Raw genomic sequence first — 25,320 nt, 5'->3', positions numbered from 1 at the left:
GCTGGCCTCCAAGAACTGCAACCATGAAGCACATATACGATCCATGCCTTGTGGCTGTGGGCAGCAGGTAGGGTCCCTGGGGATGCAGGGAGCTACATCAGTCCATGCAGAGATGAGCGTGAATGTGGGTCTGCACAGAGAATGGTGCCTGGAGAATGTCAACTATGCTGTCCCTTCAGAGGATGAGAAAGCATGACAGCAAGAGAGAGCAAGTGTGAGAGGGCTGCAGGGAGAGAAGCATGTGACGCAAACAGAAAAGAGGTGGGGATTTAAAGTATAAACCAGATTTATTAATAATGTCTGATAGAACAACTTTAAATGCTTTCTTACATGACATAGCGAAGGAATAAGGAAGGGTGAGAACAGAATTAATTTTCTTGAGACTCTGCTCCAACTGGAGGGGGCCGGGTATGGGATGTTTTGCCAAAAGCAGGGTGAGTTCATTAAGGTGAAGATAACTGAATGGTGGGGAAACAGGAGGAGTCACGGTCTGGGCAGCTGGAGTATGAGATGGGATCTCGTTGCAGGTGAGACACCTAACCTATAGAGAACAAGTAAATCTCTACATTGAATGGTGGGTGAGCAGGTTAATTGCTAGGGCGCTCCTAGGAAACAAGACACAGTAGTCTTACTGTGTGTTATTGTAGGGAGAAAAATCCTGAGGACTGTTTGTGTGGGACTCCTTCAGTGGCCATGGAGCCCTTGATATTCAATCAGTTACTCAAGGCTCCCTGAAGTAGCTCACAAGTAGCTTTTATCCTTTGGTGGTTTCACCTTTGGGCTCATCTGCTGGCTTCCTTGTATTTAATCTGGAGATCAGATAGGTTCTATTTCTGATGAAAGCGGGGCAGCTATAGCTACTAACCTTTCACTGGAGAGCAAAGATGCCATTAACAATGAGATGATAAGAACTATCCATAAAGCTGTGATTAAGCACCAGAATTTAACTTCCCTCCCCCCCCCTTCGGCCCCCCCTCAAATGTTCATGGATCTAAGCCAAAAGTAAATGCGTTTGTGTTCCTGCCAGTTAAGGCAGGCAGCAAGGCTTCGGGGAGAGCCAGGAGAAGGACAAGTTGACTGAGAGTCCTCATTACCTCCTGAAGGAGTTGAGTTGTCTTGAGCAGGGGACAGGCGGAGGAGCTTGCTTCTTTTGCAGGGTGGTGCACCAGCCTGGTCTGCCGAGCGTCAGGGCAGGCTGGTGTTCCCTGGGCATGGCTTGCTTTCTCTCCCGTCTGTGCTCTGAACAAGGATGTCTTTCTGCATTACTCACTTTGTTCTGCATCAAAAAAGACAAACTCAGGTAGGAGCTGCGATTGCTGCTGTTGTTGAGAGCCTGCTCACCCTCCAGGCAGGTGTGAGAAGCAGAACAGGGCTGGGAGTGCAGAATTCAGGGGAGGTGTGTCGAGGTGACCGTGGTTCCTCACCTGCAGTGTTTGCCAGCCATGCTCCCAGCCGGTGCTCACACCTAGCAGCATCCACCTGCCCATTGCATCGACTTCGCTCTTTCCTGATACTTCAAGGTGAGTAGCTGCAAAAAGACCTGGCGGGTGTTGAGAAGAGGTGGGTAGAAAGAAGCTGATGCGACTTGGTATTGCATCCAGCAGAGAGTAGGGACAACCCTGAGCCTGAGGAGCTTAGCCAGGGCTGTCGGGGGTGAGTGGTAATCAGCAAAGAGATACACCAGCTCGTTTTTGAAGGAACAGACCTTGGGATGTCAGCAGTGGAGCACCAACACCAGAATGAAATACAGCCTGTGTATAATAACTCCACAAGTACAGTGCAGCAATTAGCATCTTCTGTATCTGCATGGATACATGTTTTCCAGAGTCACAATCCAGCTTCTATGCCCTATGAGTACAGACCTGATGAAGTGGTAAAGCTGAGACATCAGATGGAGGGAAGGGGGTTGCTTTAAAAGCACTTTTTGCAAAGATCCTGCGGAAACATCATGTGATCTAACCCCAAACTTCCATCACCAGAGTTAAGAGCACAAATTGGTTTTGCAGCATTAGGAGGTGAAAGGCCCTCAGGGAGGAAGCGAGCTCCTGTGATAAAGGGACATTACTGGGAAAGAGAAAGCTTCTGCTGAGCGGTTTAGAAGGCCTCTGTGTGTTATCTTTCCCAGACATGGGGATTTTGTTAGGGCTTAGCTTTTATTTGCCCTTTCCTGTTCTCAGCTTCTGACCACAACGATACTCCTGGGGCACACGGCAGAGGCCGTATCGTGCTTATGGACTGTTCCTTCTCAACTGCTCTTCTCTCTCATGTGTCCTCTTGCTATGTATCCCTCACCAATTCCCCTGTTTTCCGTCCTCAGAAGATCCCTTCTCTTCAGACATGCTTCTGGGGGATGCTGCAGCCATTTGCAGGGGTCCTGAACAGCATCGGTCTCCCTCGCACCCCCTGCATCGTGGGAGGCATGGCCTGCACGTCCTGCCACCCCATGGGAGGACGTGGAAGATGATTTGTCCACCCCAGAGTCCACCCTAGCTCACCAGGCACCGTGTAAGTGAGTACTGCATTTGGAGGGTGAAGGCGGGGGTTGATGATCCACCGGCCTTGTCTCAAGCCAGGGTACTAAGATGGGGAAAAATCTAGAGGGAGAAATTTGGCCCCACATAAAAAGGGGTAACCTGGGCAGTCTTTGGAGGGGATGAGGCAGCTGTGCTGGCTCTAGGTCTGCCCCAGGGAGGGCAAGCAGTCCAGGCCATTCTCCGACCCAGCTGACGAGTCCCGGGAGGAGCGGCCCTGGAGAAAGCGGATGATTTTGTCAATTGTGGCCTCCTGGTACTCGTGGGACCACCTGTATTGAAGGGGAAAATTTGATTTAATTTTTCCATTTTGCAAGATGCCACAGAGTAGCTCAGTTCATCTGGGGCAGGAGCCAGAGACCCCCGTCCTCCACTCCAGCTCTCTAGGAGCTTTCCTTTTCCCCATGGAAAATCAAGGGACACTGGATGCTGCAGGAAAGCCCCCTCCTGTGTGCCCTGCCAGACTGGAGGGCTACGAGCAGGTTGGGCTGCCAGCCCGGGGTGCTGGAGGGGAAGCAGGAGGTGAGAGGAACCCAGCTGAGCTGTGAATCCTGGCAGCATCACTCCTGCCCAGAGGGCTGGGGGCACAAGGGTGGGCGTTCTGCCAGCCGCGATGGGGTGAGCAATTCTGTTACCCAGGGGAGCCCCAAGCACAAAGACAGCAGAAGGGTTGTGCTGGAGACCTTTGCCCACCTCATGCTCTGGAATACCTGAAGTGACTCACCTCCCCTTTAGCCTGTTCTGCTTCCCTCATCTGTTTTTCCCAATTTCCTCATGCCCTTTGCTACTGCTTATGCAAGCCATTTTCTCCAGGTGCCAAGGAACCCCGTGGCACATGTTCCTTTTACTTACTTAATACCATTAAATTTCAGGACGGCCCTCATGTCCTTGGGAAGTGTTTCTGGGTCCGGCCACTCAAAATGGTCTGTAACGGGTACAATGTTCTTTCCAGAGTTCAGGGCTGTCACAATCTCCTGCGGGAACATGCTCAGGCTATGTCAGCCCATCACCAGCCCCATCCTGCTCCAACATCCACCACGCTCCTACCCGATGGTATCTCCTACCTTGTGCACCCAATCCTTGCACTCGGGGTCTCCCATGCATTTATCCAGTGCGTTCGGTGAGAGGACCAGCACAAAATTGCGGGCACTCATGACACTTTGGATCAGCTTGTCCTCAAACTTCCCTGCCTCCAGCTTCTCCACATCGATGAACACGCTGAAGCCGTGCAGCTGCAGGTGGACCTTCAGCAGGCTGGTGGCAAGAGGGAACAGCACTGTGAGGAGAGCTACTGCCAGCACCTGGCTTTCACATGCTCTCCCACCACATCGGCCAAGACATGAGGAGCAGCGAACAGAGAATGACACGGTCCTTGGGATGCCAGCCGCCCGCCCAGCCTGCGTACGGGTGTCTGCACCCATGCCGAAAACACGGGGAGCCCGACATTAGCTCCCTGCTGTGATCCCCTACAGCCTGACGAGCACAGCGTGAGAAAAGGGTAAGACAGTGTCAAAGAGGGAGAGGGTGGCAGTGACAGGACTGGGAATTAGCCTGTCCACCGTACAGCTTATGGCACATGCTGTCCCCATTTGCACTGCAGCTTTTGGCAGCCTCTCCCTCCTCCTAGCTCCATGCTCTTCCCACAGCTGATCACCAGCTTCGCTCTGGCCTTCAGCCCAGCTGCCGTATCATTGCCTGCAGGACTCACCTGGCCAGCTGTGACCCGGTGCTCCTCCGGTAGCTGATAAAAACATCAGTCCCGTTGGATGCAGTTTGCAGCGTTATAGGGGAGTGAAGTGTTTCTAGGCAGAGCAAACAGCAACTAAAAGTTAAAAATACCCAACAGCTCATCCCAAACAACCCTCGGCCACTCGCCCCCACCCGCTTGCTCCGGCGCAGCGTGCAGCAGCAAGACCCGCACCCCTTGCAGCAGTGAGGATGCGGACACGGTGGAAACCCGTGTTGATGTGACAGTCCTCCTGCAGCTGCTGCTCTGTCACCCGGTGCAAGAAGTTGCGGTTGATGCCGCACGTCAGCAGGTTGTAGGTGTACTGACGAAACTTGGGGTCGATGCCGCCCAGCCAGTCGGCCAGGTTGCTTCGGTCACAGGTGGAATAGTTTGCGAAGGTCTTCAGCTCTGTCAGCTCCCGGAAAAACCTGGCAGAGAAACAAATGAAAGGGTGGAGCGGAGGAGGAAAGGCTGCTGGACCAGGCAGGACCTAGAGACATTTGGTACCGCATCTCTTAACTGCACAGGAGAGAATGCAGCTACATGCCGTGGTGAAGGGTGAGCTAAAGGGATAGAAGAAGAGAAGAACAGCTGCGTGACTGCAGGAGCGTTGGTCCTCAGGACGCAGGGGTATGAGGAGCTCAGCCAAGGAAGAGAAGCTTGGGTAGGTTCCTGTCTTTCTGAGTAGCTTGCAGGATTCCACCTCCCTTGTGCTACAGGTGATCTCTCCCCATCCCACACCTCTCCCACACATTGGTCCCGTTGCAGGAATCCCTCTGGGACTGCTGGAAAAGCCCTGGCAGTCCAGGTTTTGCTCCGTTCTTGTCTTTGCAAGAAGGGGAAGGTACAGACCTTTTCCCTGGTTCTGCCATTGTGGTGATGACCATGAGAGAGGCCAGCATGCCCCAGTGGCGATCCTACCTTTTCCGAGTGATGCTGGAGTCCATCCCCAAATCCTCCTGCAGCTCCTGCTCTGTCAGCCTCAGGAGGATGTCCCCATCCACTTGGTGGTCCTGCCAAGAGAAATCCAGGCTGGAAAGGTCCCAGGAAAAACTGTGAGATGTTTACACCTCTGCTGCAAGACTGGGCAAAAGGGGGCCCATCCAGGTGTCCCTCCTCCAGCCCACAGTCCTACCAGGAAGCTCTGGCAGTATTTGTTGAATCCGATCTGCTGCAGCCATGTCTGCACCTCGCAGGGCTTCCAGTTGGGAACTGTGGGCAGGATGCGCCGAGGAACCTCCTCCCCTATCATGCGCAGCACCTTTTTGGCCAGGGAGGAGGTGGTGCTGCTGGTGGAGTAGCACACCACCCTCTTCAGGCTCTGCGTAGCTCCAATTTCACTGAAAATCTGGGGACACAAAGGGAAGAGACATCACTCTGCTTTCCCTCCTCCTCCCCACAACCTGTGCTGGGCCAGCTGAGGACCAGGGCACGTGGTGAGCTCCCAGGGGAGCAAAAGACACCAAGATGCAGTCGTGGCAACCCTTCCCTTTTGCATCTCCTTCCTTCAGGCCAACCTACCCTTTACCTTTGTTTGCTTCTGCCTGGTTTTGATGGCAGCCTCCATGCAGAGGTAGAAGGCAGCGATGCACTGTGCTTCCAGCCGCGAGCTGTCCAGCAAGGGTACCAGCCGCTGCAGGTCGTCTGCCGTCCTCCCCTGGCTGTTGTCGCTGCTCCCCAACATCTCACAGGCAAACTGCTCTGGATCCAGCGAGGCGATGAACGGCTCCACCAGAGCCAGCGTCCCCGAGCGCTCCACCTCCTTCTCAATTTCTTTGTTGGTGGCCAGCACCGTGATGGCCAGGCATGCGTGCAGGCGGATTTGTTCATCATCTCTTGAGAACACCAGTGGGAAAAGCCACTCCGCCGCCCTCTTCTCGATCATCAGGCGCTGGTTGGCCTGCCCTCCGTACATGGCACAGTTGGCCAAGGCCATGGCACAGTGCCGCAGCACGATGGGGTCCGTCCAGCGGCACCAGTAGAGGATAGCATCCAGGCCTCCATCCGAGATGAGCTGGTAACAGGTCTCCTCAGTGTGTTTGAACATGTGCTCCAGGATACCGGAGGTGCTCTGTGCTAGCTGAGGAACATCTCGCTCCTTGGCTAAGTTCAGAATCACTCCCAGACCGATGCGAGCGAGCCGATCCCTGCAGGAAGGAGAGGCACAGGCAGATGAGGTGCAGATGGCCACGCAGGGGATGAGAACAGTGACTGGCATGTGAACTCACCCCTCCCCGTGCTTTGATGGCGTTTGCCCCCTGACAGCCAGATGTTACCCTGTAGGACACAGCTGCCAGATAAGCTGTCAGGCTGCAATGCAGTGAGATGTGACAGGAAGAACCTGTCTCGATCTGATGGAAGAGCTTGTGATGGGACAGGGCAGGGAGTACATAGCCCAGGACCACCATGCCAGAGGCTCTTGTGCTCGAGGTAAAACGTACGAAGTGATTAACAGTGCAGGGTAGGCTAATGCCAGCCTAGAAATAGATCTGCTTAGTCCGCTCTGCTGGGTGTGTGTGAGCTGCTCCGTGTTTGGGGGTGAAAACTCCTTTGTCCCTGACCAGTGCTGTCCTCTAGCTCTTCTCCAGATCGGTGCCAAGCTCAGGACAGGGGTTTCACCTCTGGCTGAGCAACCACGCAGAACTGCCCACTGGGGTGTGTGAGAGATGGGGATCTGCTTGCCCTGGGATGGCAGCGTGGAGGCAGTTCGAGGGAAAGCTGTTTATTTCTTCAGCCCTGCGCACTCCTAGAAGAGGACAGCAAGAGCCTGGGTGCGGGTGGCTGAGGGCCACCAGCTGCTGCTCAGCCATGGCTGGCTTTGGGAGCCCTGTGCTGTAAGGATAGTCTTAAAGTGACACCTGAATGGGGCTGTGCCCTTAAAGCATGAAGTGAGGAAGGGGTAAGTGATGGACTCTTGGCTGCCCTCCCATGAGCTTGCCTGGGGCAAGGGGACATCTCCATCTCTGGCCTTAGAAATGACCCGGTTGGTGCTGTGGTGGAGCTGCTCTGTTCCCAAGGGACAAGCACTGGTGCAGATGTCCCATGCCATGCTGCTCACAAGGGCAGTGGCACATTTGGCCCCCAGCAATGGTGGGGTGAAGGCACATCAGCTTCTCTGTGCTGGCAGGCGGGAAGAGCATTTCTGGGAAGCTTGTGGCCCACACGGCTCATGCTGACCTTGGGGTGGGTTTGGCAGCAAATGCTCTGGAGAGCTCTGGAAAAAAAAACCCCAGTCCTCAGCCTGGGACTGGCTCCAAGCCCAGACTTGGCCACTGAGCTGGATGACAAACACAGCCCTGCCAGGTCCCTGGTTCCCCGCAGCCATGGGATGGAGCCAGGACCAGTCCAGCTCTGGGCTAAGCACCACTGCTGCCGTGCATGGATGCTGGGAGAGATCGCTAAACCAGAAGCTTGGACCCAAGGGGGGGACCCTAGGGGGGGACCCTACCCCTCCCTTCATTGCTCAGAGGTTGATGGTGGGTCAGGCTGTGGGGAGCAAGGGGCTGGGGGCCTACAGCTGCCCCGAGACCTTGGCCTGTGAACTGCTCCTAGAGCAGAGACAGCGACTCCAGCAGTTGCTTTCTCTTGCCAGGAAGCTAAATGCTGAACTCAGACCGTGCCAGGGATGTTTCCTGGGATTAATTCCTCTCTAATGGACTTTCCTGATTTAGCTGTTGCTTCTTTTTCCCTGCCAGCGTGTGCAGCAAGGCCCCGGCTGTGAATCCACAACCCCACAGCAAGACACATTGACCATGAAGTTTGTCCAGGCTTCCTCCACGCGTGCCCAAAGCCCTGGCTGGGTCCAGCTGGGCTTGGCCGTGCTGAGGGAGAGTGGAGCTGGCAGAACCGCGTGGAGGAGAGAAGGGCCTGATCCTGACCCAGCTCGTGACAGGTATATGGCTCCTCTCTGGGACCAGCATGCTGGGCAGTGCTGCCAGGGAATGCTGAACCAGACACGGGGCACAGCAGAGAGTTTGCCTGTCAGGGGACCTTGCGGGAGGGTGTTGACGGTGTTTGAAGGGTGAGCTGTGTGTGGGTGCTGCATCAGCAACTGCTGTGCATTTAGATGTGTTGGGTGCTATGTGAGCACATGCAGCCTTGTAACCGTGCTTGTATGTACACGCACGCACGCACACGCTCTCCCCCGGCCTGTGCTGATGCTTTGTCAGAGCCAGCCCAAAGCTTCTCATCTGTCCTGGGGAGCAGCACATGCATCTCTAGCCTCTGAGCTGGGGGCCATGAGCTGGGGGGGCTCCGAGGGCCGCTGGCTGAGCAGCCCCCTCCTTATGGCCTCACTCCAACCCTGGTCAGCCACAGAAAGGCTCTGGGGACTGGCTTTTGTCCTCCTCCTCCTGCTGCAGTTATGGTTGAGGGGGTATCGTGTCTCGTCCTTGGGACAGAAGCTCTGGGCCAGCCAAACCGACCCAGCTCAGCCATGAAGGGTGTCTTGTCTGGGTGGCCCCCAGCTAAGGGTGGCTCATGAGGACACCCCGATCTTCACCATCATCCCTGAGCTGGGGCTGGTTCTCCTCCCTCCAGCCCTGGGGATGCAGGTTGTGCTATCACCAGGGTGTGACCAGCAAGTCAGGGACCCCTCTGTGCAAGTGCTGGCTGCGGGGGGCTGCGGTGTGGAGCCCAGGGCGTTTGATGCACCAGGAGCACCCAGAGCAGGGAAATTTGGGGAGTGTGGGTAGGATGGGTGGAGGAAATCCCTGCTGTGCTCGGGGCAGCAGGCGAGCCGGGGGGGGGGGGGGGGGGGGGGGGGGGGGGGGCGGGGTTTGTGCCTGGCAGGGCAGGGGGCTTTTTGCAGACTCACCTGTTTTCTGCCACCAGGATCTGCTCCAGGAGTTTTCCTGCCTGGCACTTGGTCTCCAGCTCCGCTGTGTACAGCAGGTTCAGCAGCAGGTCCAGGCCCCCCTCCAGGCGGATCACATCGCACAGCACTTTGGCCACATCCCTCCCCAGTGTGGGCATCCCCCAGGCTTCCTCCACCAGCTGGAAGACCTCGGTGATGGCTCTCCTCAGCTCCGCGGGGCTGGCTGCCTGCTTGGCACGGGCGATAGCATGGTGCAGGGCAGGCAGGATCCGGTCCAGGGCTGCCCGCACATCCATGTTCACCCCGGGGGAAACCTCCTGGTGCTCCCTGGAGCTGCTGCTGCCTGCCCAGCTGCCTGCCTGGCTCACACACTCAGGCACCACCAGCCTCTCCGCACCCGACATGGCGAAGAACCGGCACAGTTTATAGAGGGAGACGAGCAGGGTGAGCACCATCGGCATCTCCTAGCGCAGCATCCTTGGTCACCTGCCCCCTGGGAGGGCCACCACGCCCTTTGGGGGGACCCAAGGTGGCTGGAGGGGAGACACAGGAGGGGGGACGGAGCTGGCCAGGGGGCCAGGCTGCCAGCTCCCTCTCCCCTCCCTGCCCTGCCGGGATGTGGAGCGGGAAGCAGTGGCAGGAGCTGCCTTCCCAGAGTCAGGCTCAGCATCTCCCGGTCCTCAGGGGCTGATGTCACCCCGCGCAGGCGCCGCCTTTCCAAGGAGGGGCTCATCTCTGGACAGCAGCATCTCCATCCTTGCTGCAGATGCTCCGACATCCCCCTGGACCCCTCCTTCCACAGCCCTCCGCCTGCCCAGCGTGTCCCTGTGACGCATCTGTCCCCCACCCTTGCCCAGGCTGCTGCGGAGCCTGTGGTCACCTCCACGGCAGGCAGGGACCCCCACACTGCTTTTGCAGCAGGTCTTTGGGACGCTCTACAACCGGCAAAGGGGGCACAGGGTGGAAGTAAAAGGCCAGGCACGGTGGTGGCTGTGGTCACAGTCAGGTTGTGGCCATCCTGGCACTGCATTTTGAACCCATTTGGTATCAGTGCAGAGGGATAAATAACTCCCTTTGCCTGGTGGAAATTCAGAGCAGCTTTTCTGGGTGGGCTCAGGATTTGCATGATAAAAGAAAGAGAAAGAGCGGAGGCTGACTGGGCCCCTTTTCTTTTCTTTTTTTTCCAGGCCAGACGTGCTCAGGGCAGAAATGCTTTGGATGCTTCTTGTCTGTGTTGGGAGGAGCAGCTTAAATCCTTGGCTCCAAAACCAGGTTGTTGCCAGCTCAGACTGAGACTTAAATTCAAGTTGATGTTTTGATGCGACAGAGTCGCTTTTAATCCTCTCTGAATCCACTACGCAGGGATAGACAGAGGAAAGGGACATTAGCTCACAGCGAAGGACGGTAAACAAGGCGTCCCGAGCAGCACAGTACCGCAGGAGAGGCTCAGCACAGAACCAGTAAGGATTTTCCTGATAAATTATTATTAAGCAGGGGCAATGCTACGGGCTGTTGCAATGCAGCACAGCAGAGGGGTTTGCTACCTCAGAGGAGGATGCTGCCTGGGGAGGGCAGAATTCAAATCGTTGCCTTAGGCTTGTCCTGACAAGCCCAGAGAGCTGAGCTTTGCTTTGCTTTTAGTTTTGCTTTGTTTTGTTGTTTGAGAAGGATTCCCAGCACCAGCAGCCAGGGCTCTGGGAATGACAGGGATTCCTAGCCTTGCCCTGGGGGATCAGCCCCATTGTCTGAGCTTTCCTTGCTGGTTCTGCTCAGCCCTTGGCTGCAAGAGCTTCCCAGGACCCCATTACCCGAACCAGCCCCTCTCTCGGGGTCTCCTGCCATGCCTTGAGCACAGCAGCCAGGAAAGGGCTCACGGAGCCTTCACGGGTCTGTGGTTGCTGGTGGTCGGGAGCCTGGAACAGCAGGAGGGAGCTTTGTCTCAGCTGATCAGCAAAAGCAGCTCAGACACTGCCCAGCCCTTCTTCCCCCCAGCTTCCCCAGGAGCCTGTGCCTGCTCAGGTCACTTGTGCCCCATGCTCTATTCAACAGGGATGTGATGTAGGTTTAGTGAACGCTGGGCTGGTGCTTGCACCCAGGGATGGCACCAGCCCCATCATAGCTGAAGCCAGGGAGCAAGGAGGGGGGCGACAGGGCTGCAAGAGAAGTCCTGCCCCAACAACCAGTGTCTGGTGGCTTTCCTTGGCTCGCCAGGGCTTTCCAGGTGGAAATGCCTTTCTCAAAACCAAATCAAAGCTCTTTCCGGCAAGGGTGGGAGCAGCCAATGCTGGAAACCACCTGCGTCTGAGCTGGTAGAGGCAGGGCCCCTGGAAAAGTGGGCACCCTGCTTGGGTTCTTCTCTCCTCAGATCTTCCATCACTTATTAAAGCGCAGAGCTGCGCTGCTCCTGCCCCAAGGCCAGGACAGACCCCACGGAGCTCTCTCGCCCCAGCAGTGCCACAGCAGCGGAGGCAGCCAGAGGCAGTATCTCTGTAGCCTCATGTGCGTTTGCTCCTTGCCCCTGATTAAATAAACATCCTGGAGTTATCAGGAGCTGCTGAAAGAGCTGAATCAACATTAATTAGTAACCAAAAAGATTGGTTGGAAAGGGAATGATGGGAGCAAAATACACAGGCATTTGTTTGCCGACTGCAGTGAAAGTGCAGAGGGTTCCCGCTCCCCCCCTCCTGGCCACTCACCTCTGGCCCCTGGCCCCCGTGCACAGACCTGGTACCTGCCCCATCCCGAGTCGCCTGCCTTGGGGCTCCCCAGGTCTGCTCCCAGTCTTGCTGACGTTGAGAAAGCTGTAATCCCAAGAGTAAGTTCTCCGAAACAGTAACATTTTAGGCGAGCATAGGCTCTTTGCCCTCTGAACACCACTCTCCCCTTCCTTCATTAGTGTTTTTTCTCCCCTTTCTTCATTCCCAAGACCAGGCTGGGAAACGGCCTCCCCTTGGGGCAGAGGCGGGGAGCCTTAATACCATGAGGTTTGCTATGAAATAAGTGTGGTGGGACCCCAAAACTGGTACCTGGCTCTGGCCTGCTGTCCTCCCCTGCTCTCTGATCCAGCGCCCAGCCTGCCCCCCAGCTGGGAAGGTGCTGGCAGCAAAGGCTCTTGGAGCTGCCTGCATGTGTGGGGAGCCCTGTCCCCCCCATATGCCCCCAGCTCGGCACAGGCTGTGGGGGATGCTGGGTGGGAGAGTGTCTCTGCCCCTTTTCCCCTGTTCTGACCTTGGCCTGTTTGTTTTCTCCCTTCGGGGCAGGCTGAGCAAACAGTGGATGCCGGGCCCTGGCCGCAGCCACGCTCCAGCCCGCACAGTCGCAGGAGGGCTGCGCTCCCGGCCGCCCAGGATGAGGCTGCTCTTCCCGGCCCTGGTGCTGGCCCTGCTCGCCGCTGCCTGGGCTGCTGAAGGTGAGTCGGAGCCCACCAGCCCCACGCTGGGTGCCTCCCACTTGCAGCCAGGGTGGGGATGGAGTGAGTGTGCCCTTGGGCTGATGGAGGGGCTGGGGAGCCTGGGAAGGGTGAGGGGACCTGGTGGTGGTCATGGCCACTGGCCATGTTGGCTACGCCTCACAGCATGGGGAGAAGGCAAGCGGGCAGCACTATCAGAGATGCCTGGGCAATCCCTGGCTGTCCTGCAGCTGGACTGCCAGTGTGGAGCTGGGACCCCGGCACGGCCTGGCTCACAGCTCCTGTCCCAGCAGGACCTGGGTGGGAGTGGGGACAGGTGCTGCTGTAACCCCTGGTGATGGGGTTGACCATGGAGAGGTGGGGTCCCCCCAGCCAAGACATGCCATGTTTGCTTTCACCCCTGGGGCTGGGCCGGGGGGGGCAGACGCTGGCCCCGCTCCCCAGCCCACGTTACTCCTCCTGCACCGGCGGGTGGCTTTTGCAGACTCCTGTGTGGGCCGCTGCGAGGATGGCTTCAACGCGCAGCGCAAGTGCCAGTGCGACACCCTTTGCATGTACTACCAGAGCTGCTGCAGCGACTACTCCACCGTCTGCAAAGCCAAAGGTACCGGTCTCACGGCTGCCCTCCTATCCGGGGCAGGGGGTGCTGGGATGGCCGTGGGTGCCTGACACCACGGAGGCTCGGAGGGGTCCGTGCTGGGTCACCTCTGCACCCACCCGTGTCTGCAGGGTGAGGTCAGTGCCAGGATTTGGTGTTGCAGCACCAGGGTGTTCAGCAGCTGGCTCACTGCCGCCCGCAGCGTGGGGTCTGTGCAAATCCATAGCACCTGGGAGCAAGCGGCTGCTGCCCCCACATCCAGCGGGAGATGCCCAGGGCTCCCCAGGACGAACCTGCTCCCTCCCACAGTGACCCGAGGGGATGTGTTTGCCTTGCCGGAGGATGACTACCTTGACTACAACCTCACCGTCGACTTGGGCACGTCAGAGAGCACCACGGCAGACACCACGGAACAGCCCACACCCCCGTTGTCGGTGCAGCCTACACCGCAGAGCAAGCCAGACCCTGAGGAGACAGTGGATGTGCCTGTGGATGATGTGGTCAGCACCACACCAGATGAGGAGCATGACCCCGTGGAAGAGTCTGAGGAGCTGTGCAGCAGGAAACCGTTTGATGCCTTCACCGACCTGAAGAATGGTTCCATTTACGCTTTCCGAGGTACCTCAGGGACCTTTCCCAGGCGTGTGGGACATGCTACCACCCCGTCACCCCGTGCCGGTGGCTGTGGTCCCTTGTGCCACTCCCACCTCCCCTCTGTCCCCAGGGAAGTACTTCTATGAGCTGGACGAGACAAGTGTGCGGCCTGGCTACCCCAAGCTCATCAGCGACGTCTGGGGCATCGAGGGCCCCATCGACGCAGCTTTCACACGCATCAACTGCCAGGGCAAGACTTACCTCTTCAAGGTGGGCAGGAACCTGGCTGAAGGGCTGAGTGTGCTCCCAGGGCAGCCAGCACAGCTCCCCAACCCACCCTGTCCCCACCCTGTCCGCCTCCATGCATGCACACACGCAGTGGCTGCCAGATATCCCCAAATCCCCGCAGCTGTCCAGGGCCCCAGGCAGCCACAGCCTCACAACGGGGCTCCCCAGCATCTGCTCGCTCCCCCTGGCAGTCTGGGGGATGCTGCACCCACCCCCTGACCCCCCCTCTGTCCTGCACTCCCCAGGGCAGCCAGTACTGGCGCTTTGACGATGGAGCCCTGGACCCCGGGTACCCACGCAACATCTCCGAGGGCTTTGAAGGCATCCCGAACAACGTCAACGCGGCCTTCGCCCTCCCGGCGCACAGCTACCATGGCAATGAACGAGTCTATTTCTTCAAGGGTAAGGGAAGAGCCCCTGCTCCCAGGCAGAGCCTGGCACCAGTGGCCACGGGCTGGACACCCCTCTAGCTACTGCTGCCCTCCAGTGTGTCCCCCACTAATGCCCTGCGCATCCTCTCCTAGACAAGTACTACTGGTCCTATGACTTTGCCAACCAGCCCACGCAGGCCGACTGTGAGAAGTCCTCCCCCTCCACCGTGTTCAACCACTATGCCTTCCTGAACCGTGACAGCTGGGAAGACGTCTTCCAGATCCTCTTTGGTGGCAGAATGAGTAAGGGCTGGGCCAGCCCCGGGGGAAAGGGCTGGCAGGTGCCAATACGGCCCGCACTGACAGGGTGCGAGGGGTGCGGGCACCCAGGGAGGAGGGAGCGATACCTGGGAGCATGGGCAGGCTGGATGAGCCGCCGTGCAGGGCAGGAGCTTGGGCTATGCACAGGAACCCCCCAGGCCACACCTGCATCTCCCACAGCATCCCAAATCCCACCCTCTGCAGCCCGTAAGCCCCACGCTACCCGTCACCAGCCATCTCACACCACAGCGTCGCTGCTGGGGGCTGTTTATTCCCACTGGAGCTGGAGATGCCACAGGAAAGCCCCAGCCCTGGGCATGTGAAGTGAAAGATGGAAAGGAGGAGAAGGGGGCTCAGCAGCACAGGGCTCATCCCAGCCAAGGGTGGGGTGAGGGGCTGCTCCTGGCTCTGCCTCGCCCATGTCCCCATCATGCATCCCATCCAGGCTGGGACCCTCTGGAGCATCCCTGTGGGTCTCGGAGCTGGGGGCTGTCTGTCTGTGGGGCTGGGCTCAGCTCCCCCCCATACGTTGCTGCCCCTCTCACTCACCCTCTGCCTCTTTGCCAGCGGGGGCGAGCAGTCCGCGGTACATCAGCAGGGACTGGAGGGGGGTGCCCAGCCGGCTGGACGCCGCCATGGCCGGCAGGATCTACGTGGCCTCCCACCAGCCCCGCAGGAGGAAGTCTCGCCGCCAGCGCAAGAGGTACAAGAGCCACCGGTCACTGAATTTGGGGTTCTGGGGCTGGCTGCAAAACGACTCTGACTCTGCGGGTGTTGAAAGCGACTGGCTGTCCGGTTCCCAGTGCGAGACCCTCCAGAGCGTCTACTTCTTTGTAGGAGGTGAGTCTGGGGCAGCAGCATCCGGGAGGGATGCGGAACCAGGGCTGCCGGGGCAGGGGGAGGTCTCCTCTCGCTCTGCGATGTCTCTGAGCTCTGGGATGCAGCGGGAAAGTGCCCAGGGCTGGCAGCGAGGGCAGCAGCTCCCCGCGGTGCTGCCCCGTGGGCCCTCCTGACAGCCACCTCCCCTTCCTCCAGACAAATACTACCGCGTCAACCTGCGCACCAAGCGCGTGGACCTGGTGCAGCCCCGCTACCCGCGCTCCATCGCCCAGTACTGGCTGGACTGCCCGCAGCCCGGGGAGGAGAGCACCTGAGTGGCACCACCGCAGCCACCCGGCAGCACAGCCCCTAGCTAGACAGAAATAAACTGCGAGTGCTGTGCAGGCTGGAGAGCCCTGTCTGTGCCCTGTCTGTCCGTCCGTACATCCCGCCCGGGGTCTGCGCAGTCCTTGTAGTCTGAGATCCCCGTGCCCCCGCGGGCTGTGGTCATCCCTCCAGGTACAGTAACTGCGTGGGCTGTGCCAGATCCCCGCTGCTGGCTCTGTCCGCGGCGCGGCTGCTTAGATCTGCTCCGCCAGCCATTCCGGTGCCTCTTCCCACTGGAGGAGAGGGATGGTGCCGGCGGCTGCCAGCCGGGAGCCAGTGGGGTCAGGTCTCTGGCACCCCCCGGCTCAGGTCCACAGCCCCAGGCATGGGCAGCTGGGCTGGGGATGGGTGCCCATCGCCAAGGGACCCCAGCCGAGGCACTGCCTGGCCTCCCCCCTCTGCCCTGCTCACCTCTTGGCTCCGGTAATCCCGGCCACGGCGGGGCCGAAGGGATGACCCTTCCCTCGGGGCTGGGACGGCGCTCAGGGCCTGGCAGCTCCTGGGGGAGCAGGTGCCGCTGAGTCGAGCTCCTGCTCCTGCCGCGGCTCCTGCTGTGAGGACACATGAGCAAACACGGACCCGCTGCCCCAGCACCCGTAACCACAGGGGCGATGCCCAGCGGGTGGCCTCCGGCCCCGGCTCTCACCGCTTTCCCTGGGGTGCCTGGGGGTGCCTGAGGAGCTGATGGGAGCCAGGCAGAGCCGAGTCCTCCTGGCCGGGTGGCAGGACACCCACGTTTCCCTCGGGGAGGATCGGCTGCGGCACGAGGGGCCCTGGCAGCACCTTGGGGTGAGCAGAGCGGTCAGGCTGCTGCACTGTGCTGTGCCGCCCCTCTCCGAAGAGACCCCCGGGGTTGTACCTGGGACACGGTGGCATTGGCCGGCCCAGGGCAGCACTGGGGGCAGCCAGGGCGGCTGGAGGCAGGAGGCAGCTTCTGCAAGAGAGGAGATCAGCGGGTGGGTGGTTCGGGCATCCTCTCCCCATGTGAGGATGTCCGTGGAGCCCGGGCCCCCCATGCTCACCGGGAGCCGGGAGCCAGAGGCAGGTGTCGTGTCGGGCTGCTGGAGCCTCGTGGGGTGGCTGGTGGGGACATGGGGGGTGCGGGCACTCGGGAGCAGGGGCTGGCCGTCACCGGAGCTGCGGGTGGCTCTGCAGGATGGGCCAGCTGGGATGTCACCGCTGGGGTCTGGGGACAGCTGGGGCTGCCTGGGGAGCAGCGGGGGAGCAGGGCAGGGCACTGGCAGCCTCTGGCGAACCTCAAGCCTGCCCAGCCCCAGGGAGCCCCCGGGAGAGGCTGGCTGGCATAGGGTGCTGCCCGGCCAGGGGCTCTGGCTGTCCCACCAGCCCCTCGAGCCCCTGCTCGTGAGTCCTGCGTGCCCCCTCGTACCTCAGCTGCTCATTCTCCACCACGAAGTCCCGCAGGAGGCCGTAGAGGCTGGGCCAGGCAGGGGCTCCCTGTGACGGGAGCTGCCCTTCGACAGGGGAGCACCGCAGCCCTGCGGGTCCATACCTGCCTCCCCAGCCCGGCCGTGCCCCCTCCCTTGGAGGGGTCCCTGGCATCTCCATGCTCCTCGCTGGCACCCTGGGCAGGCACAGCTGCTGGCGCAGGGAGAGGTTTTCCAGCTGCAAGGCATGGATTTCTTTCTCCAAGGTTTGCAGCAGCTTCTCCCGAGACACCTGGGAGCACAAGGGGGTGGCTCAGGGGCATCCCAGCAGTGGGGCAGGACACCCCGCCTGCAGCCCCTGCCTGCCATACCCTGTTGGCCAGGGGTCTGGTGGTGACCCTCCGGGCCCGGCTGGCGTAGTGCAGCGTGCTTAGCGTCTCCGAGAGGCAGTGTGAGGACGGGGAGATGCAAGCGACCTGCCGATGCAGAAAAGCCACAGGTGAGCTGCCAGCCAGGGGGTCACCTGTCTCCCCCCAGCCTTCCCCTCAACAGAGCAAGCCCCCAGCCCCCTGCAGCTCTGCGCAGCCCTGCCCGGCCTCCTCCATGCACATACCATTAGGGTGACGCCCGAGCCACCCAGGGAGCGTGCCAGCAGCCGGGTGAGCTTGCTGTCCCGGTAGGGGATGTGCATCCGCTTCCCTCGGGGTTTGGCCAACAGAGAGATGCAGTGTCCTGCCAGAGGACGAGCCACAGAGGGGGTGACAGGGCTCTGACGGGGACCCGCAGCTCATGCTCCCATGGGGGTGTCCCCTGGCCCTTACCCAGTGCCAGGAGGCTGCGGTTGATATTGTTGGCTTCCACGGAGAGCTCCCCGCTGGAGCCGGTCTCCTTCACCCGCTCGCTGCCAGCCAGGTCCACGAAGCACAGCGTGCCCTGCTTGCCGGGGCGGGTGCTGGGCTGGGGAACCCGTTTTGGGGGGGTGATGCTCTGGCCTCCCTCACCCCTTCCCCGCGGCCCACAGCAGCGTTCCAACCCCTGGGTCTGGGATTTGGCTCCTTGCTGCTCGCCCCAGCCCCACCAACACATCCTTGGGGAGGAGGACGTGACCCCCCATACCCCGGGGTTGTTTGCATCTCCACAAAGAGCCCCAGCCCCGCCCCCCAGCCCTCCCCCTGGAGCAGGATGTGTGCTCACGGCCCGGCTGCGGACATTGATGGTCAGAAGAGCGTGGCTGCGGCTCGAGTGCCTATTGAGGGCGTGCGCCGAGGTCTGTCGCCTCTGGGATCCTGCCGGGGGGGCAATTGCGAGCTGGTAGGGGGCACCATGCCCCACACCCTGGCACGGCACCCACTGCCCACCCCCGCCAGACACGAGCCCGCCTGGGCTTTGCAGCAGGATGGGGAGCTGCCCCCCTTGGCTGCCAACAGAGCCCCACTAGCCCCAGGGATGGTTTGTGGGGGGCTGAGTCCCCCCCATACCGGGTCCAGCACACCCTGAACATGGCCCAGCCTCGCACCCGTGGCTCAGCACCTTGCAGGAGCAGGTTGGCAATGGCCTCCAGGCTCTCAAAGTCCACGCTGAGCTGGTTCTCCACGTAGAAGCCGTGGGTTTTGCTCCACCGCAGGGGCAGGGCGCACGGCGGCCCCGGGCTCAGCAGGTCCCGCACCTGGGGGGTTCAGCAGAGGGGAGGCACCAGGGGAGTGGGGGCACGGGGTGCCAGCGGGGCTGAGCTGGGTGGCCAGGCAGGCACTTACCTGCTCGTTGTAGATCTCCAGGTAGGAGGCACTGAGAGCCAGGTCAGAGCCGCGGCTCCGGCTCTGCTCCAGGAGGCAGGCAAAGGACCTCTGCATCAGCCCCAGCAGGGCCGGGGACGCCGGCTGGGTCTCGCTCTGCCGAGATGCCAGAGAGGTGAGCGGTCACATCGCGTTGGGCACCCACCTGCTCCCACCACCCCAGCACCCGAGACCGGGCGAGAAGAGCCCATCCCACCATCATCACCAGGTCAGCTGGGGGTGATGGCGTTGTACCTGGGCGAGGAGGGGTCCCATCAGGGTGTAGGTCTTCCCCGAGCCGGTCTGCCCGAAGGCAAAGACGGTGCAGGAGAAGCTGGGGAAGATGCTGAGCCTCAGGCCCGGCCCCAGGCGGTGGCACGGGGATGCCACCTCCCGGCACGGCCCTGGCAGCGCAAACCTGCCGCCGAGGCCCGGACGGGCGCAGCGAGCGGGCACGGGGTGGGCTGGAGGGCTGGGGTCCCGGGGGGGGGGGGTCGCCACAATTTACCCATCTATGGCCAGCTCCACCAGCTGCCTCATCCCGCTGCCTTCGAACACGGCCTCCTGTGAGGCGCCCGCGTCGAACACGGCGCTGAACCCGAAGGTGGCATCGTGCCTGGCCGCGCTCACCTGGGTGCAGGGTCAGTGGCGGCTCAGGGGGTGCTGCGGCCCCCCGACCCCCCGGCGGGGAGGTGGCACTTACGTGGATGGTGCCATCGCCGAGGCTGTGCACAACCCGCTGGTCGCCTCGCCGCGTCTCTGTGCAGGTCAGTGGCCGGACCCTAATGGCGGGGGGGGGACACAGAGGTGTGGCTGGACGGGGACCCCGTGGAGCCCCCCTGTGCCCCTGCCCCAGGCAGGAGGGTCCCCACTGTGTCCCTGAGCCCTTCGCGTCCGCCCTCACCTCAGCACGACTCTCAGGCGCGTCTCTCTGCCCACCACGGCGCCCTCCCGCTCCTCTCCGGGGCTCCTTTGGGGAACAGAGGGCAGAGGGGCAGTGGGTGCCCCCCAGGCTGGGGGTGCTGCCCACGGACACCCCGGGGCAGGGGTAGAGGGGCTCACGGTCGCGCTGTGCTCACACCACCCTCCTGTTCCCACTGTGCCCTGGCAGGGGACAGGGTGCAATGTCCCCCCGTGTCCCCGCAGAGGGACCCTCACCCTCCTGTCCTCACCAGCCTTTCTGGGGTGCCAGCCCCGCGCACCTGGCGGTCGCTGCCCAGCCCCCACCCCTCCAGCGCAGGGTGGGGGCTCCCCTCCGGCTCCCCCCTGACTTACGGTCTGTCCTGGCCCCGTGGGAGTGTTCTGGGCCGTGTGCCCGGCTGGGGGTCCCAGCCCCGCTCCCCCTCTGGCTCCATGTGCCCCCCAGCACCCCTCACTCGGGGTGTCCGCAGCGGTCGGCGGGTCCCGGCAGGAGCCACCGCCAGCCAGCGCGGGCTGCCCCGCACAACTGGTACCACCGCTCGGTTAAACATTGACTGGTGCCAGCCCCGCGGGAGAGCGGCCGCACGGCGGGGGGCGAGGCCGGGGTGGGGGGTGGGGGGCTGGTGGTGGCACCTCGGCCCTGGGAAGGGGGGAGGGGGCCCGGGGGTCGCCGGCCCAGCGGCACCGGACCCCTCCAAGCCCCCCTCTGAGCCCTGGGATCCTGACGGGCCTCAGCGTGCCCCGACGGCTGTGGGGAGGGGGACCAGTACGGGCAGCCGGGGGGTCGCTGGTCCCCGAGGCAGCCCCAGGAGCGCCGGGGAAGGGCTGGGGGGGGGGAGGCAGCGCCGCCCGCACGGGGCGGGCCCAGCCCGCCGGGGGGGCCCGGGGGGGATAAAAGCCGGGGAGGCGGCGGCGGGGCCGGGGGAACCGGGCCAGGATGAGCGCGGGCCCCGGGCACCTCCCGCGCCCCCCAGCCGCTGCTCCGCTTCCCCGACGGGGCGGGCGGGCCGGGCGGCGGGCGGGCGGCGGGGGGGGTGCGCGCCCCGGGGCCGTGCCCCTGCCCCTGCCCGGGGGGGCCACGAAAGCGGCGGCGGACCACCTTCAGCCGGGGGCAGCTGTCGGAGCTGGAGCGGGCCTTCGCCGCCGTGCCCTACCCCGACATCGCCACCCGGGAGCGCCTGGCCGAGCTCACCCAGCTGCCCGAGGCCAAGATCCAGGTGAGCGCGGCCGGGACCACCCCCCCCCCAACCTCCCCGTCCGCCCCTTCCCGGGGCCGAGACCCCCCGTCCCCACGGGGCTGCCCTGTCGGTGCCTCACCGTGTGTCCCCCCCCTTGCCCGGCCCAGGTCTGGTTCCAGAACCGCCGAGCCCGCAGGATCCGCAGCGCCAAACTGGAGCCGCCACCGCTGCCGCCGCTGCCACCACCCGGGGAGCGGTGTCCCCCCACCGCACCCCCCGACGGCACCCCCCCGGGCCCGGCCCCTGCCCTGCCTCCACCCGCAGCCCGCAGCCCCGCTCGCGGCCTCCCCACCTCGCTGGGCTCCATCTCCGACCTCATCTACAGCGCGGCCATCACCAACCTGGGCGAGCCGTAGCCGTGGCAGGGACCCCCGGCACCGGGGACCGCCCCCCCCCCCCCAGCACCCAGGCCGCCCAGCTTAGCGCCATGATTTCATTAGGGTGTGGAATTACTGCCGGTGCCAGTCCCAGGGATGCCATCCAATATCCTAAATGCCGGTGCAGCCGTGGCGGGGCCGGCTCCCCATCAGCCCCTAATACCGACTAATCTTTTGGAAAAAATACCTTAATCTAAGGCCGTATCCACGGATGATTGTGGCGCAGCCGCCCCTAATCCGCAGGCACGTTTGCAGGTGCCGGCAGATCTCCCTGTATCAGATATTAAAGCGTGTTTGCAGAGGGGCTTAGCTGCCATCAGAGCATTAATCACCGTGTCCGACCCTGGCAGGGTGCCCACCCAGCAGGTGTCCAGGTCCACAGGCCGGGCGATGCAAACCTTGGTGTCCCCTCCCCACCACGGATGCACCGAGCTGGCTCTCTCCACTCTGCTCCTCCGTGGCACTCAAGAAGCCCCCAGGCTCTGCGTTAAGGTGTGTCCCCTCCCCACCCACAGAAGCCGGGCACCCTGTGGCAGGGGAAGGCAGAGCCATGCACCCCTCGTTGCCCCGTCTGTCAGGGGAGCTCTGCCATGGCACGGGCAGGCAGCCACGGCTCGTGCTCCTCCCCAAGACACCAACAGCCACAGGGCCATGTGTCAGGAGAGGCGGTGAGGACACCGAGCTGCTGCAAAGCCCAGTCGGGTGCCAACGCCAATGTGGCCGCACCGGATGTCATCTAATTCCTGATTCGGCTGGCGGGAGAAAGAGCTCGCCCCCAGATACAAGCTGGGTCCGGTGCTGCATCCGCGTCACTCGGGAATAACACTCTCCTGAAAGCGGGCAAGGGAGCAGGCAGGAGCAGTGAGGGCAGGCAAAGGGAGGCTTCAGCAGGGGACGACGGAGCAGGATGCAGCGGGAGAGGGAAGATTCACAGCTCTCTGCAGTGTCTTTCAGACACCAGGCTGGCGTTCCACATAGCAACCGCCATCTCCCGTCAGGCAGGAAGGTTGCAAACACACAACGTTATTTATTGCCAGAATAAAAGGACGGTAACTTCACAGGAGAACAGGAATGGTGGGAGCTAAGGCCCCTCTCTGTGCTGGAGTGGTGAGAATCCACAGCTGTTCCTCTTCTGTTCTGCAGCTGCAAGATTTTTAATCCATGATTCATTTCAGGAATGTTAAGGAGCAGGAAGCACAGGAGGAGGCTGGAGGAATGCAGCAGTCTTCCTGGTAGCAGCAGCAGGTACTAACATCATAGAAGATAAACCTTCCCCAGTGACTCCTGGGGAGGGCAAAAGCCTCCAGCATGAGGGCTGCAGTTCACACGGACATGTGCAGTTAGAGTTTCCCAAGGTCCCCTTCAAGGGTCTGCACCATTACGTACAGCTCAGCTAAGCCAACCACTGAGGCCACAATTACCGCTGACAGGACACGCTGGGGACACAAAAAGAGAGATAAGCGACCCTGCGCATGCTGTCGAGCTGCTGCTCCTGCCTGGCCAGCACAGGGCGTGCCGCAAGCATGCTCCGAGGCCATGGGCTCACTCACCGCTGCAGTCTCCGCAAAGACGTACTGGCTGCCCAGGTACGTGCAGGCAAAGGCGGTCACCACCGTGACTATGAAGTTGAATATGGTGATGACAACGGCTTTAACAGATCGAACTGGAGAGAAGGGGGAAAGACAATTGCTTTTAGATAAGGCTTGGAGATAAGGCTGGGGACAAGCTATAGTCTTGCTAATGCAGCCTGCCTGAGGCTGCCTCAGCTGGGCTACAGGGTACTTAAGGATTCCCATGCTTTATGCCTCCAGAAATATTTATAGGAACAACCGACAGGCTGCTCCTTTACTTGAGGAACACTTCTGTGCATTAAAAACTTCCTGTGAGATATTTGGAGAGGGGAGGGCTGTCTGATGTCATCAGCTAGCGATACAATAGTTCCCGTGACTGACCTGTAGGTACACACTTCCAGGCATCAGCAGGATGAGCGGCCACTCACCTTGCCTCCCAAACTCAGCCAATGTCCCGTTCATCTGCTAAAAGAAGGGATTAAAACTTGTGATCAGTTGTATTTTAATGTTAATTGCATAATAAAAGCAACACCAATGCCCTGTCCTGTCCCTAAGAGTCAGAATTTCAGAGAGATGCTGGGGAGCCCTGACAGCAGCTGGGTGGGCCGTGGGGAGCAGCAGTTCCAACACGCTCGGGTTTCTCTGGGTTTTCGCTTGTGCTCTGATTCAAGGACGTTGGGATGGGATGGGATCATTTCTAATCAAAGCACATCTCAGAGTGTGTTTTGTTGCATTTGGGTTCTCTGCTGCAGGCTTCTCTTTAACAGAGACACTAAAGGGTCTCACCTTGTCATCCATGTTCAGGCAGCTGGCAAGAACTAAACATTGTAAAGCTCTGCATGCTCTTTGTCAAATCGGACAGCGTTACTCAAACACCAAAAACCAGGGGGGAGGCAGGGAAGAATGTGATGAGCACACAGACGTGGGAATACTCCTCTGCTTCTCCGTTGCTTGAAAGGAACGCGGCTGCCATTACTACCCAGCTCGGCTAAAACCACTCTGGTTCATAGATGAAGCTGCTAAGCTCGGCAGAGAGCAAAGCAGATCTTTCTACAACAGTTAACCCAACAGGAGGATACGTGCAGGGACTTAAACACCTGGGGATGGCAGAAACAGCTGGAGAAGGGATAGCAGGATGGGATCACAAGGAATGCCAGCAGGAAGGGATGCTGGCTTGTGCAGTCACTGTGCCAACAGATCTCTTCCTGGGAAAGAACAAGTGCCCACATACTACCCTATTTTTTCAGCTTTTACCTTGACGTGAGTGATCTCATTTCAAAACTATGATGAAAATGTGACCGTTCAGAGAAAGGCAGCACAGACACTCCCAGTAAAACATTTACCGCAGGTAGATCAAACCTTGAGATCTTTGGCACAGCGAGCTGTTCCCAGAAGTCAGGCTCTCTTCTATTCCACCATCCTGACAGTCCTGTCCTGCCTCTGCCCTCAACATCTGCTGTCCCCACACATTTACAGTGTGCACCCCTCAAGTCCCTGCCCACGTTCCCTCTGTACTACGCCCACTCTAGGGGGCAAACTTCCTTGGCTATCGGCCAGGCTGCTACCGGCCTGGCTTCAGAAGCCCGAATCCTGCCAGCAGGTGATGCAGCAGGCCCCTCACCTGGCCGGTGACGTTGCGGGTCATCCGCCGGTACTCCTCGTTGGCCAGCTTGGCCTTTATCCGCTCCAGCCGGGCCACCAGCTCGGGGTTCTGCGGGAAGGGCAGAGCTACCGTAAGGGCCGCGGCCGCCGCCCCCTCCCACGGCTGCTGCCCGCTCATCACCTACCCTCGGCGGCACCGGCACCTCGGGCAGGTCGATCTCGCAACCTTCCAGAAGCTCGTGCAGGTAGAGGGGGGACCCTGCGGGTGGGGGGCGGGGCGGTTAACGGCGGCCCGGCCGGGCGCGGCCTGTCGCACCGGGGGCGGCGCGGCCTACCTGCCTCCCGCAGCGCGGTGTGCAGCCTCCGCAGCAGGCTGAAGGGCACCAGGGCGCCCTGAGAGGCCAGCGCCGCCTCCAGCTCGGCCTGTAGGCCGGCGGGCAGCGCCGCCAGCTCGCCGCCCTCCGCCGCCCGCCGCAGCCGGCGCCCGGCCCGCACCGCCGACGCCATCTTGGTCGGCCGCCGCCGCCTAGGCCCTGCGGAGCGCCATAGAGAGCGGCGACGGGCTAGAGCGGCGCCGCGGGGGCCCCCGGG

The 25,320-nt window shown here is 61.2% G+C and overlaps 5 protein-coding genes across 21 annotated transcripts; 2 read left to right on the top strand and 3 right to left on the bottom strand.

Annotated features, from left to right (window-relative positions):
- Positions 1-273: 273 nt before the first annotated feature.
- On the bottom strand, positions 274-18,879 carry SARM1 (sterile alpha and TIR motif containing 1). 4 transcript variants are annotated; one of them, XM_040615809.1, is made up of 11 exons: positions 18,868-18,879; positions 9,077-9,657; positions 5,789-6,407; positions 5,396-5,608; positions 5,182-5,273; positions 4,453-4,688; positions 4,240-4,333; positions 3,596-3,785; positions 3,384-3,505; positions 1,425-2,803; positions 274-1,276 (listed from the first exon to the last, which is right to left on the bottom strand). In XM_040615809.1, the coding sequence occupies exons 2-10, from the start codon at positions 9,535-9,537 to the stop codon at positions 2,674-2,676; spliced, it is 2,157 nt and encodes a 718-aa protein (XP_040471743.1). In that variant the 5' UTR covers positions 9,538-9,657; positions 18,868-18,879; the 3' UTR covers positions 274-1,276; positions 1,425-2,673. The 4 variants fall into 4 exon arrangements, with proteins under 4 accessions (XP_040471743.1, XP_040471755.1, XP_040471748.1 ...); XM_040615821.1 differs by lacking the exon at positions 18,868-18,879 and having other exon boundaries at positions 274-541; positions 633-1,276; positions 9,077-10,237; XM_040615814.1 differs by lacking the exon at positions 18,868-18,879 and having other exon boundaries at positions 274-809; positions 1,095-1,276; positions 9,077-10,237.
- Positions 12,341-15,880, top strand: VTN (vitronectin). The gene is made up of 8 exons (XM_040615847.1): positions 12,341-12,485; positions 12,970-13,089; positions 13,393-13,701; positions 13,808-13,947; positions 14,211-14,367; positions 14,490-14,639; positions 15,225-15,497; positions 15,693-15,880. The coding sequence occupies exons 1-8, from the start codon at positions 12,353-12,355 to the stop codon at positions 15,809-15,811; spliced, it is 1,401 nt and encodes a 466-aa protein (XP_040471781.1). The 5' UTR covers positions 12,341-12,352; the 3' UTR covers positions 15,812-15,880.
- On the bottom strand, positions 15,850-20,998 carry KIF12 (kinesin family member 12). 11 transcript variants are annotated; one of them, XM_040615753.1, is made up of 16 exons: positions 20,296-20,998; positions 19,925-19,990; positions 19,724-19,802; positions 19,529-19,650; positions 19,276-19,354; positions 19,003-19,137; positions 18,779-18,914; positions 18,070-18,534; positions 17,862-17,980; positions 17,620-17,724; positions 17,251-17,540; positions 16,886-17,069; positions 16,723-16,797; positions 16,510-16,646; positions 16,275-16,414; positions 15,984-16,096 (listed from the first exon to the last, which is right to left on the bottom strand). In XM_040615753.1, exons 1-16 carry the CDS (start codon positions 20,490-20,492, stop codon positions 15,984-15,986), a joined length of 2,442 nt encoding a protein of 813 aa, XP_040471687.1. In that variant the 5' UTR covers positions 20,493-20,998. The 11 variants fall into 11 exon arrangements, 9 of the variants coding, with proteins under 9 accessions (XP_040471679.1, XP_040471622.1, XP_040471632.1 ...); XM_040615757.1 differs by having other exon boundaries at positions 16,275-16,411; XM_040615745.1 differs by having other exon boundaries at positions 15,850-16,122; positions 16,510-17,069; positions 18,070-18,205; positions 18,443-18,534.
- On the top strand, positions 20,883-22,614 carry SEBOX (SEBOX homeobox; the record flags this gene model as incomplete). The annotated part of the gene is made up of 2 exons (XM_040586217.1): positions 20,883-21,158; positions 21,287-22,614. Coding segments are annotated over 2 exons (525 nt in total), but the record flags the coding sequence as incomplete, so codon positions are not given.
- On the bottom strand, positions 22,564-25,317 carry TMEM199 (transmembrane protein 199). Of its 4 annotated transcripts, none has more exons than XM_040615891.1 (6): positions 25,065-25,310; positions 24,915-24,988; positions 24,749-24,838; positions 23,556-23,589; positions 23,107-23,219; positions 22,564-22,992 (listed from the first exon to the last, which is right to left on the bottom strand). In XM_040615891.1, exons 1-6 carry the CDS (start codon positions 25,234-25,236, stop codon positions 22,897-22,899), a joined length of 579 nt encoding a protein of 192 aa, XP_040471825.1. In that variant the 5' UTR covers positions 25,237-25,310; the 3' UTR covers positions 22,564-22,896. The 4 variants fall into 4 exon arrangements, with proteins under 4 accessions (XP_040471825.1, XP_040471817.1, XP_040471809.1 ...); XM_040615883.1 differs by having other exon boundaries at positions 23,556-23,592; positions 25,065-25,307; XM_040615875.1 differs by having other exon boundaries at positions 22,564-23,219; positions 25,065-25,317.
- Positions 25,318-25,320: the final 3 nt, after the last annotated feature.

The sequence above is a fragment of the Falco naumanni genome, chromosome 1, assembly GCF_017639655.2.
Source record: "Falco naumanni isolate bFalNau1 chromosome 1, bFalNau1.pat, whole genome shotgun sequence".
NCBI classification, from domain to species: domain Eukaryota; kingdom Metazoa; phylum Chordata; class Aves; order Falconiformes; family Falconidae; genus Falco; species Falco naumanni.
Note: the sequence above shows the minus strand (reverse complement) of the source record. Positions and strands in the feature narration are given on the sequence as shown.

Coding starts and splice junctions, on each gene's coding strand:
- KIF12 (XM_040615688.1), bottom strand. CDS start 20,492: ATGTTTAACCGAGCGGTGGTACCAGTTGTGCGGGGCAGCCCGCGCTGG. Junction 19,355..19,528: donor GTGGAGCTGGCCATAGATGG/GTAAATTGTGGC, acceptor CATCTTCCCCAG/CTTCTCCTGCACCGTCTTTG. Junction 17,541..17,619: donor CCAGACCCCTGGCCAACAGG/GTATGGCAGGCA, acceptor TTGTGCTCCCAG/GTGTCTCGGGAGAAGCTGCT.
- VTN (XM_040615847.1), top strand. CDS start 12,353: ATGCCGGGCCCTGGCCGCAGCCACGCTCCAGCCCGCACAGTCGCAGGA. Junction 13,948..14,210: donor GCAAGACTTACCTCTTCAAG/GTGGGCAGGAAC, acceptor TGCACTCCCCAG/GGCAGCCAGTACTGGCGCTT. Junction 14,640..15,224: donor CCTCTTTGGTGGCAGAATGA/GTAAGGGCTGGG, acceptor CCTCTTTGCCAG/CGGGGGCGAGCAGTCCGCGG.
- SARM1 (XM_040615809.1), bottom strand. CDS start 9,537: ATGCCGATGGTGCTCACCCTGCTCGTCTCCCTCTATAAACTGTGCCGG. Junction 4,689..5,181: donor TCCAGCATCACTCGGAAAAG/GTAGGATCGCCA, acceptor TTTCTCTGCCAG/GTTTTTCCGGGAGCTGACAG. Junction 4,334..4,452: donor CATCCTCACTGCTGCAAGGG/GTGCGGGTCTTG, acceptor TGCTCTGCCTAG/AAACACTTCACTCCCCTATA.
- TMEM199 (XM_040615868.1), bottom strand. CDS start 25,236: ATGGCGTCGGCGGTGCGGGCCGGGCGCCGGCTGCGGCGGGCGGCGGAG. Junction 24,839..24,914: donor AGGTGCCGGTGCCGCCGAGG/GTAGGTGATGAG, acceptor CCCTTCCCGCAG/AACCCCGAGCTGGTGGCCCG. Junction 23,220..23,555: donor GGCTGAGTTTGGGAGGCAAG/GTGAGTGGCCGC, acceptor CCTTCTCTCCAG/TTCGATCTGTTAAAGCCGTT.